Below are 12,521 nucleotides of genomic sequence, written 5' to 3' on the forward strand. Positions count from 1 at the left end.
TGTTTATTTGATTTGTGCTTATATTCCTTCCAGATGCCTACTAGTCTGTATACACCTGGAGGACAGAGACCATGTCCGCCATTGTCAGTCATGGCACACTGAGAGCCTGGCTCTTACTGGGGTTCCTCAATAAATATTAATAGAGTCAATAAATAAGAAAATAGATCTCACAGTGCAAATGTGCTGAAACAGACGCTGGGGAATGCAACTAAAATTTTTATGGTATCTCTGTGATACAACAAGGCATGTGATTTAAAGATTCATATTCTTTTTTTTGCAAAAAGCATCAGGCTTTAGGGTTTTCAATTGTGGTTTGTGTTTGATATTACCTTTAATACACTCATAGGAGGCTAAGAAATGTTTCTCATATTTATTGGTTTGACCATTTCTATTTATAGAGAATAAAACTTTAAAAATTCTTTAGAACTCTAGCAGGTACTATTGATAATTGTCATTGATTTATTAGCTCTATAGGGTCCGTACATTCAATGGAGCAACAATTTCACTGGTTATATTTGTTGTTATTCTGGGAGTGACTTTTTTTTATAATTTAGTGCTGGTATTAACTGTGGCCCTGAGACTCTGTAGGACTGCTTGTGGGTGAAAGGCTGTGTCTGGTAAGTTTTTTGCAGTGCTGGGTACATAATAGATCATGGACAGCAGGTTGGAGGAACTATACAGAAATCTGCTCTTGAGTTTCCAGACCAAAGTAATGTCTTCAATAAGGAATATATTCAGATAAGCTTCTAATTCTATCCAGTCTGGTTATTTCCTGACCTTATATTTGAAAGAAGAGACTTGAAGAGTGATTTGGGACGTCTCTAACCAACTGCTGACCACCCTAGGTATAGCATGTCATCTCCAAGGAAAAGGAACTTTCTCAAAGCTACTGAACCTTCTGCTCTATTTTATGCTCCATGGGAACACTTGTTGTTGTTGTTATGTGCCGTCGAGTTGGATCCAACTCATAGCGACCCCTCCTTGGGTTTCTGAGGGGTATCACTATGGAAGTAGATTGCCCAACTTTCCTTCCGAGGAGTGACTGGTGGGGGTTGAATCACCAGCCTTCTGGTTAACAGTCAAGTTCCTTAGGCACTATGCTACCAGAGCTCCCATGGGAACATTAGGTCCAGAGTAAGAATGGGTCCCTCCAGAAGCAAACCCTGATGAAGGAAGAACTCTCTGGCAGTGTTGTGGATAAGGCATTTGGCTGCTAACCAGAAGGTCAGTGGTTCAAACTCACCAGTTGCTCCACAGAAGTTATAGGGAGTGATCTACTTCCATAAAGATTTACAGCCTTGGAAACCCAATGTGGGTCTATATGAGTCAGAATCGACTCGATGGCAGTGAGATTGGTTTGAGTGAGAGTTCATTTAGGAGGAGCCCTGGTGGTGCAGTGCTTAAAGCACCTGGCTTCCAACCAAAAGGTTGGTGATTCAAACCTACTAATCACTGTACAGGAGAAAGATATAGCAGTCTGATTCTGTAAAGATTCACAGCCTTGGAAACCCTATGGGGTAGTTCTACCCTGTCCTATAGGGTTGCTATAAGTCAGAATTGACTGCAGGGCAGTGGCTTTGGTTTTGGGTAGTTCATTTGGAGGTAATACCAGGAAGCACCAGTAGGGGAGTGGGACATTGAAATAGGGGAGGGAAGGCAGTCAAGTAAGGGCATGTTATCAAGGTGGTTACCTCTGTGGGCAACTGGAACTTATTCCTTCTAGAAGATTCTGGGAAACAATACAGAGCACACATTTCAGAGTTATGCCACCTGAAGGCTAAGGGTGGTGGGGTATTTGTACCCAACTCCCATTAGTTATTTATTGAGGGCTGTACCCTGGATGGCATTACATCCTCCCACACTTTCAGCCATGGGCATAGGCAGAATAGTTATAGCTAGGGTGTATGTAGCAACTGCCAAATATAGATGTATATGTGAAGGTATTTGTGTCTGAGAGAGAAAAACACAGAGGAAGCTTAGGTTTCTATGTAGGGTAATGGATCCATCCCTATGTGCATGTGTGGTATATGTATTTGGGTACATGTCTTGTTCTCAGGTATGTAAGAGTGAAATTCTGTGACTAGATGAAAACTTGGTGCCCATGGTGAAAATCTATAGAATTCAAATAATTTTTTTCCAAGGATTAAATGTGTTATTAATGTCACCAATTCATGGTAAAATAGTGCTGCAAAGACTAGTACTAATAATAGCAAATGTCTTGAAAGCGTTAGTTATGTGCTAGGTGCTCTGCTAAGCACACATCATGGATGATCTCATTTAATCCTTACAATGATTCTATGGGGTAAGTATAATTATTGCACTCATTATTTTAGTTGAGAAAAGTAAGACACAGAAAAATTGAGTCACTTTCCAAAAGCTTTACAACTCCAGAAAATTAGAAAGATTCTCATTTAACCTCTGCATATTACAATGGAGAAACTTTACCCTGTTGGGGCAATGTCTGATTCACAGTCACACAATTGTTTGGGGTGCACTAGTACAAGAATCAAGGTACTTATATTCCATCATGCTCCATTTTTATCACACTTAATCCTATTTTGATATCTCACCTTTAGGTGTTTCATATGTGGCTGGCTGCTAAGTATGCACCAGGAAAGAAACATCTGGGGAAATAATACAAGTGGTTTACCACGTACCTGTTTCCCTTCCAGTGCTCCTCTCATCTCCTTGAATGTGGAGGTGAATTCTCCAATGAAGTCATGTTTGCCATTGGAGTCCCAGTCCCACACTATGCACTGCAAGAGAAAAGAAGGCTTTTTGTTCATTTTAAGAACACAGCCGCAATACAATGTGGAGAGATTGGGACTCTCATACACTGCTGGTGGGAATGTCAAATGATACAACCACTGTGGAAAGCAGTATGGTGATTCCTTAAAAAGCTGGAATTAGAAATACCATTTGACCTAGCAATCCCATTACTAGGTATATATCCTAAAGAAGTGAGGGCCAGGACAAGAACAGATACATGCACACCCATATTCATTACAGCACTATTTACAATAGCAAAAAGATGGAAACTACCTATGTGCCCATCAACAGAAGAGTGGATAACCAAACTATGATACATATGCACAATGCAATACTGTGCAACCCTAATGACTAATGTAGAATCTGCAAAACACCGCATTACATGGATGAACTTGGAGGACATTATGCTGAGTGAAATAAATCAATCACAAAAAGACAAATATATTATTTGTTCATTGTTGAGGAGGGTCAAGGGTTTACATACGAAGGGAAACTTTCTTTGTTGGTTGCCAGGGGTGGGAGGGGAGGAGAGGGAACACTGCAAAAAAAAAAAAAAAATGCATTGACTTATGTCATTTTAGTTTTGTGTATTTCACTGTATATAAATTATATTTCAATAAAATTGATTAAAAAAAAAAGAACACAGCCACAGCTACCGAAGGCAGCATGAAGCTTGTCTGAGATTGAGGTACATGGGCTGTATTATTCTTCTTGTTTCTATAATCCTTTACCTAGCCATGGCCTCTAAGCAATACTGTGATGCAGTGAGAACTGCAATAATTTATTTATTTTTCAGATAAGGCCAGGAAGACCTAAAGGAGATAAGTGACTTGCCAAAGGGATCATCTTCTTGTTGTTGTTGTTATGTGCCCTCGAGTCAGCCCTGACTCATAGCGACCCCTCCTTGGGTTTCCGAGGCAGTATCACTACGGAAGTAGGATTGCCCAACCTTCCTTCCGAGGAGTGGCTGGTGGGTTTGAACCGCCAGCCTTCTGGTTAGCAGTCAAGTGTCTTAGCCACTATGCTACCAGAGCTCCATCTAGTGAATGAAAACCTGGGAATTCAAGGCAGGTGTCCTGACTCCAATGCCAGTACTCTTTTCCCCACGTTGTTAGCTGCTGTCAAGGCAATTCTGACACATGGTGACTGCATGTATTACAGAGCAGAACTGCTCCATAGGCTTTTCTTGGTTGTAATCTTTATGAAATGAGATCTCCAGACTTTACTTCCACAGTGCTGCTGGTGGCTTTGAACTGCGAAACTTCAGGCTAGTAGCCAAGAGCAAACCTTCTGTAGCAGACTGGAACCCTGGTTTAGAGCTGGAATCAGATGCTAAGTTCATATCCACAATGGCAACTAATGTTTAATGATTTGAGTGAGGTCTTATCAATCACATTTTTCTTTTTCTTTTTTCCTTCTAAAGGCCAAAGAATGATGTCAATAAAAATGAGTAAAGAGGCAAAAAATGTGAGCCTTTAACTCTGCTACATGAAAAATGGGTGTAAGATGATGACAGATAAGCTACACTTGTAAATATCAGAAATCTATCACACACAAGCTGTGACCATTTATTTCTAACTGTTCCCTCTAAGAATATTAAGGACAAATTTTGGGTTCCCCAGTGACACACTGTCAAATGACTTTGATTAAATTAGCAACCAACCCTCTCCTGGGCCACACATGCCTAGATGAAAAGGAAACTCCAGGTTATTTTTAGGTGGAGGTTGGACTCAAGCACTTTAGGTCTCAAGCACTTTAGACAGCTCTTGCACATCTTAAATCAATGATTTGCTGCAAAAAAAAATTAGTCAAGGCAGCAAAAGGGACGTTCACTCAGGTGATCCCTGGAATATTAGGGTTTTAAGGCGAGGTCTGGTAGCCTAGTGCCTAAGGCACTTGACTGCTAACCAGAAGGTTGGTGGTTCAACCCCCCTAGCCACTCTTTGGAAGGAAGGTTGGGCAATCTACTTCCATAGTGATACTGCCTCAGAAACCCAAGGAGGGGTCACTATGAGTCGGGTCTGACTCCATGGCACATAACAACAACAACAAGAGGCAGCCTAGCTTCTTCTCAGGATGCAGACCCCACTGTTCACTTCTACCTACAAAACCTGACTGGTAAATCTGTACCCAGATTCTGCTTGGATGTCCTACAAACCTACGATGAAATATGTTTAAAACAAAACATTATTTTCCATCTAAATTTATTCCTATTCATTTATTTTCTGTCACAGTGATTTGCATCAATGTGCACCTACTTGCTACAAACAGAAAACTGGGCTTCCTTCCTGAGTTCACTCTCTCTCCTCACCCTCACATCAGGTCTTCTCCATTCTGTCTCCTAAATACAACTGGATTCCGTCACTTCTCTCCATTCTTACTCTCCTTCTTACCTATATTACAACAGCAGCCCCCCACCTCTGTATCCCCATGTTTCCCATGCCCTCTAATCTACTAAGCATGTAATCTCCCACTTAAAATAAAAATGTATATAGTCTATCATATATTCCAGGATCTGTCATGATCTGACTCCCTCTCACATAATCACTCAATCTTCCCCAATTCACTCTTCATGAACCATCCTTACAGTATTGGAAGAAAATTTTAAATACGTAGTTGATAGGGATAAAAAGTGCTTGTTGGGATTTTTTTCCCTGAGGCATCTTGAAGAACTGCCATTTCTCAGCTTCAGCTTCTGCTGTCAATGTGGAGATTTTGGTGGACAATTCTTTTGTTTGGAAAACATATCAATAAGACTTTTGATTATGAAAGAGAATGGATTAGAATAAATCAGAATGGAAGAGGTTAAGATAAAGGGAACAAAATTGCTCTGCTGAATAAAGCAATGGTCAAATTGAGTGTGTCTCTTGGTAACTAGAGACACAGAGGCCAGGCCCAGAAGCATGGCTTGAGAAAGAAGTCGGGGCAGGTTTCATCAGAGGGGTAAAGTTGGGCCCAGCATTGGGATGAAAGGAGGCTAAAGACAGGTAAGGATCTCTGGAAACTGTGAGGTCCAGTGTTATTTCTTTTGCCAGACTACAGCACAAAGCTCCTGGGACTAGGTACAGAATGTGGATAATACCTGTGACCCTCAGATTCATGCTGTGGGAGCATAGTGCCTAAGGCATTTGACTGCTAACCAGAAGGCTGGTGGTTCAAACCCACCAGCCGCTCCTTGGAAGGAAGGTTGGGCAATCTACTTCAGTAGTGATACTGCCTCAGAAACCCAAGGAGGGGTCGCTATGAGTCGAATGGACTCCATGGCAGTGAGTTTGTTTGTTTGTTTTTTGGTATCCTCAATTTAATTTTTTATAGTTTAGACTTTGCAAAGAACCCCTAGTGGTGCAGTAGTTAAGAGCTTAGATGCTAACCTAAAAGTCAGTGGTTCAAAGCCACCAGTCACTCTATGGGTGAAAGATGTGGCAGTCTGCTTCTGTAAAGATTACAACCTATAGGAAGCCCTATGGGCCAGAATCTACTCGATGGCACACAACATATTCCAACTACAAAAAAGCTCTGGGTTAAGACAATGTTGCAACAACAACAACAACATTGTCTTAACCCAGAGCTTTTTTGTAGTTGCAATATGTTGTGTGCCATCGAGTAGATTCTGGCCCATAGGGCTTCCTATAGGTTGTAATCTTTACAGAAGCAGACTGCCACATCTTTCACCCATAGAGTGACTGGTGGCTTTGAACCACTGACTTTTAGGTTAGCATCTAAGCTCTTAACTACTGCACCACTAGGGGTTCTTTGCAAAGTCTAATTTTCAAGGTAAGCTTATTTATAACTCTCTCCCCTCTACTCCTCCCTCACCTCTCCCACCGCTATTACCCCTGAGACTTCAGTGAACTCTGCTACCCCTAACAGTATTATGCTGATGGTGACTTGGGGAATGAAGGAGAGGGGCTGTGTCCATATTTTGTGGACAAGCAAACCAGAGAGTGGTGCAAGATGACCACAGTGATTGAGAACTGAGTGGGGAGCACTTGTTTCTTTTTTTAATCTAAAGCAATAATAATAATACTAAAGCTAATGAAAGTGAAACCAAGTTGAATTGGTGCTCACTTCCCTGTCTTTTCTGTAACCATCCCTCACCCTGGTTGGAAACAGATGAGTGGGTATGAGAACTCATTGCCTTAAAGTTGTTTTTCAGAAAACCCACTGCGACCAACTTGAAATCAGTTAAAACCAGCTCAGATCTCTTTTGGCCTGTGGATATGTGCAGTGGGACAAATGCAATGAAGTTTCTCAGAACTAACATCGCCCCCTCTGTGTAAGCCCTGAGCAGCTGATGACAAACTCCTCCAGCATGCAAGCATCAAAAAACTAAACTCACTGCCATCAAGTCAGATCAGACTCATAGCGACCCCTCCTTGGGTTTCCGAGGTGTTATCACTATGGAAGTAGATTGCCCAACCTTCCTTCCGAGGAGTGGCTGGTGGGTTTGAACCTCCAGCCTTCTGGTGAGCAGTCAAATGCCTTTAGGCACTATGCCAGCAGAGCTCCCCCAGCATGTAAGCATACTGCATTAAAAATTGACTGTCCCTTTAGATGGAGGCAAACAAAAGTTTAGCTTATCTCCAGCAAATTCAAGCCCGAATTCCTGGAATTCATATGAATATGTATAGAATCTTTTCTTGAATCTTACAAAAACTATACTCCAACCCTCACTCAGGGAGTCAGATTTGGGTACTGGCCCCTGCCTAAGGCATTTGATTGCTAATCAGTAGGTTGGCAGTTCAAAGCCACCAGCCACTCTGTGGAAGGAAGATTGGGCAATCTGCTTCTATAAAGATCTACTGCCTCAGATACTGAATGGGGGTAGCTATGAGTCAGAATGGTAGCATAGTGCCTAAGGCACTTGACTGCTAACCAGAAGGCTGGAGGTTCAAATCCACTAGCCACTCCTCAGAAGGAAGATAGGGCAATCTACTTCCGTAGTGATACTGCCTTGGAAACCCAAGGAGGGGTCGCTATGAGTCGGGTCCGCCTCGACGAAACTTAACAACAACAACAATAACATGAGTCAGAATTAACTCGATGGCAGTGGGTTTGGTTTTTGTAATATTTCTCAAATACTCATTTGACTGAATGAGTATTCAACTAATTTGGGTTGCTCTCTCACTGGGCAGGGAATCACTTTAGTTGGGCTTCAAAAGGTTAAGCTTGAAGCACTGAGCATGCAACTAGCTTTGGTAGGAGTGATGAGAAATCCTAGTTAATTTAAGGTAGGATGAAGTTCTACCTCATTTTTTCCAGTGGACAGTAGAACTGATCAATGATTCAGTCATTTGGAAAAATTGCTCAGGATGTGCATTGTGTCACACTGTAGAACACTGTGAATTGATTTACTGTAACTTACTCCCAGGCATTTTTCTCTCTGCTTGCCAACAGCCTCTCCTTATTGACCCTGATACTCACACATTTACTACCTGAAGAAAGAAACAGAAGCAAACTTGTTGGGCTTAAACACACAGAGACAAAGAAGTGTGGTTCCTGGGACCTTGCTCTTAAGGCTCTTAACTCTACCCAGTAGCAAATATGTTGAATGCCGGGGGTCTGACACACAGATACCCACTCTTCTAAGTTTGGGGAGGGGGAAGTAGAAAGGAAAAGGAGGCAGAAGCAAATAAGAGAGAAGAAGCAGAAGCAGCCTTTTGACCATCTCCTGCATTGGGAAAGAGGGTAAAAATCCATTGCTGTCGAGTTGATTCTGACTCACGGTGACCCCCTGTGTTACAGGGTAGAATTCCAGGCTGCTGTGTGTATTCGAATCATCAACCCTTAGGTTAGTAGTGGAGCGCAAGGGGATTGTGCCACCCAGGGACTGGGAAGGAGGGCAAGAGTCTCTATTTTTAGGGGAAAAGACATAGGACATAACACTTCTTCTCTCACCACAGTAGAATATAGAACAATCAGGTAAGGGTTTGATTAAGGGTGTAATTAGTACTTTGGTGTGTCTCAGAATCTTAATCAAAAACCACATTTTACCCTCTGATTCCTCGTCATGATTTAATTAGTTACTGTCTTTCCTTTCACCTGCCAACCACAACATTGAAGATGTTTGTAATGAGCTCTCCAGCAGGAGAATGACCATGGAGACTGCTGAGTGGGAGGGTGAGTCAGACCTGACAGGAGGCCAGTCATTGCCCATTTCCTCTCAGGAGGGGCCCCACTACTTACAAGGGCCCTGGTCCTTGAATTGCTAGCATTTCTCACCATGGCAGTTGCAGAATATTGTTTTGACCTTTCTCAGAAAGGATCCCAAAGGAAGGAACACACAGAGAGGCAGACAAATAAAAAATTGTCTTTCCCTCTCTTCCTGCCACTAAGCTAGTTTAGGACAGACCAATGCTTCAAACCAGTTCATTCTAGTTCAAGCTCCTGCTGAGAATTTGCATTTCCACCCCAGCTGTACTGAATCAGAATTTACATTTTAACAAGCTCCCTGGGTGATTCTTTTGTGTACTACTAGGGGATCTATTAGAATCACCGGGGAAGGTTGTTAAACTGTTGATTCTGATTCAGTATAGCTGGGCTTGAACCAGAACCAAGCCCTGCTTATGACAGCACTGATGGGGCTGACAGAGGAATGCATCTTTGTGGAAAGTAAACTGATCAAGCAGCCTATAGAAAAACTGAGAAAGAGAGTTCTTGGTGTCAATCAATAAGGAGACCCTGACATATCTGTGAGACATCAGCATTGCACAACTGCCCACACGCCCCAAAGACTCCTCAAATTCGTACATCTCACAATTGGAGATTAGGTGTGGACCTCTGAGACCTCTGAGCTCAACAGATGGTCTAGGCAACTCCTTCATTTTATAGAAAATGAAACCTGTGGCAAAAAGACTTCTGTAAGTTTACCCAGTTTAGAACTAGGACTAAAATCTAGGCTCCCTGCCTCCCTGATTTTATTAGTACCATACAAACAGCAAATCATAATTGTTAAAATGTATATAGGGCTTACTACACTCCAGACAAGGAGCCCTAATGGTGCAATGGGTAAGCTGTTGGCTGCTAACTGAAAGGTTGGTGGTTGAAACCCATCAGAGGCTTCACTGGAACAAAGACCTGGAGATCTGCTGCCATAAAGATTGTTGTTGTTAGGTGCTATTGAGTTGCCTCCGACTTATATCTACCCCCTGCACAACAGAACAAAATGCTTTCAGTCATGTGCCATCTTCCTAATCTTTGCCATGCTAGAGCCCATTGTCACAGTCACTGTGTCAATCCTTCTTGCTAAGGGTCTTCCCCCTTCTTTGCTGACCCTCTACTTTGCCAAGCATGATATCCTTCTCCAGAGACTGGTCCCTTCTGAAAACATGACCAAAGTAGGTGAGTGTTCTGGTTACCTAGCGCCACTCTGACAAGAATATACCACAAATGGGATGGCCTTAACAAACAGGAGTTTATTCTCTTACAGTTTGGAGGCTTTAAGTCCAAGTTCAAAGTGCCATGGTCTAGGGGCTGGATTCTCTTACAGTTCAGGAAGCTAGAAGTCCAAGTTCAAAGTGACAGGCTCTAGGGATGCAAGCCCCTCAACCTTGGGGTTCAGCTCTGTCTCCTGCTCCTGGCCTATAGGAGCTAGAGGCTTTTCTTAGACAGCTGCTGGCTACTGAGATGACAAGCCCAAGGTTAACAAGTAAAAAGGCATAGTCCCGAAGTTATCAAACCACACGGCAGACCATTCATTCCAGTCCACTGATACTTCCGAGGTCAGCAGAGCATGGCAGGCTGCTGAACAAAACACAGCTACGTGCAGGGTTCAAGCATGCCATAAGCTGGGGGCCATTCCCAAAGCTGTTTCTTATATACGGGAAGCAGATCATATATCCAAAGGCAGCTACTCAGCTGCTCACAGGAGATTCCACCATGGAGCTGATTACCAGTCTCATCATGCGGAATACTACATCCAGCTGCCCAGCCATTCAACCAGGCCCAGCCAAGTTGACACACGAACTTAACCACCACAGTGAGATAAAATTTAGCCATTCTACCCTCTAAGAAGTATTCTGGCTGTACCTACTCCCCATTACTATTACTCACTCCCATGGAGTTGGATCTGACTCATAGTGACCCCTCCTTGGGTTTCCGAGGCAGTATCTCTATGGAAGTAGATTGCCCAACCTTCCTTCCAAGGAATGGCTGGTGAGTTTGAACCACCAGCCTTCGGGTTAGCAGTTAAATGCCTTAGGCACTAGGCTACCAGAGGTCCTACCAAGACAGATTTATTCATGCTTCTGGAAGTCCATGGCATTTTCAGTGTTCTTTGCCAACACCACAATTCAAATACATCAGTTCTCCTGTGGTCTTCTTATTCACTGTATACCTTTCACATGCATATGAGGCTATTGAAAACACCATGTCTTGGGTCAGACGCACCTTAATCTTCAGTGACATCTTCACTCTTAAACACTTTAAAGAGGTCTTTTACAGCAGATTTGCCCTGTGCAATAAGACGTCTGATTTCTTGACTGCTGCTTCCATGGGTGTTGATTGTAGATCCAAGTAAAATGAAATCCCTGATAACTTCAATCTTTTCTATATTTATTGTGATGTCCTTATTGGTCCAGTTGTAAGCATTTTAATTTTCTTTATGTTGAAGTGTAATCCATACTGAATGCTATAGTATTTTATCTTCATTAGTAAGTGCTTCAAGTCACTTCAGTTTCAGCAAGTAAGATTATGTAATCTGCATATCACAGGTTATTAATGAGTCTTCTTCCAATCCTGATGTCATGTCCTTCTTTATCTAGTCCAGCTTCTTGGATTCTTTGATCAGCATAGAGATTGAAAAAGTATGGTGAAAAGACACAACCCTGACACATGCCCTTTCTGATTTTAAACCATTTAGTATCCCTTGTGTGTTAGACTGGGTTCTCTAGAGAAACAAAAACCAGCAGAACTTATATATATATACAAAGAGAAAGAGAAATTTATCTTAGGAAAATGGCTCACAAACGTATAGAAGCCGGCAAGTCGAAAGTCCTTGGAGCAAAGGTCAGGCTGGAGGCTTTTCTTAGCTTCTGCAACTGCAGGGGGCCAAGAAGCTTAAGGCTGGCAGGCAGTACAGTGGCAGTTGACTCCAATGAATGACAAATCCAAGATCTCAAGGCCAAACGGTGGACTGCTCACTCATGGACAGTTGTAGGCAGCACAACAGAGTCCCGATCCACAGAAGAATGTCTCTCTCCTCAGGATGTCCCTGGATATCCTGGAAGCAGGCCACACCCCTAGGGAAACTCCCCCTGAACAGATTGGCCTCTCAGAACACAGCCATCCAATCCCATCATGGGAACAACCACACAGAGCTTGGGTCTAGCCAAGTTGACACACAGCTCTAACTATCACACCTTGTTCTCTTTGAATGTTTGCCTCTTGGTCTATATAAAGGTTCTGCATTAGCATAATTAAATGTTCTGGAATTCCCATTCTTCATAATGTTATCCACAATTTGTTATAATCCACACAATCAAATGCATTTGAAAAATGAAGCACCAGTAAACATCTATCTGGTACTCTTTGCTTTCAGCCAAGATGCATGTGACATTAGCAGTGATATCCCTCATTCCATGCCCTCTTCTGAATCTACCTTGAATTTCTGGCAGCTCCTGGTCAATATAATGCTGCAAACATTTTTGCATTATCTTCAGTAAGATTTTACTTGCATGTGATATTAATGATATTTTTCGATAATTTCCACATTGTGGGGGCACTCCTTTCTTTGGAAGGGGCACAAATAGGGA

At 42.5% G+C, this 12,521-nt stretch overlaps 1 protein-coding gene across 1 annotated transcript in view; it reads right to left on the bottom strand.

Moving 5' to 3' along the window:
* CPNE4 (copine 4) overlaps window positions 1-12,521 on the bottom strand; it is a 630,026-nt gene that overhangs the window by 78,218 nt on the left and 539,287 nt on the right. The window contains exon 7 of the mRNA XM_007936892.2: window positions 2,658-2,756. Within this exon, the coding sequence (XP_007935083.2) occupies window positions 2,658-2,756 (99 nt within the window). The remainder of the gene's footprint in view (window positions 1-2,657; window positions 2,757-12,521) is intronic.

The sequence above is a fragment of the Orycteropus afer genome, unplaced genomic scaffold, assembly GCF_000298275.1.
Source record: "Orycteropus afer afer isolate SDZICR_OR568_19922 unplaced genomic scaffold, OryAfe1.0 scaffold00003, whole genome shotgun sequence".
NCBI lineage: Eukaryota > Metazoa > Chordata > Mammalia > Tubulidentata > Orycteropodidae > Orycteropus > Orycteropus afer.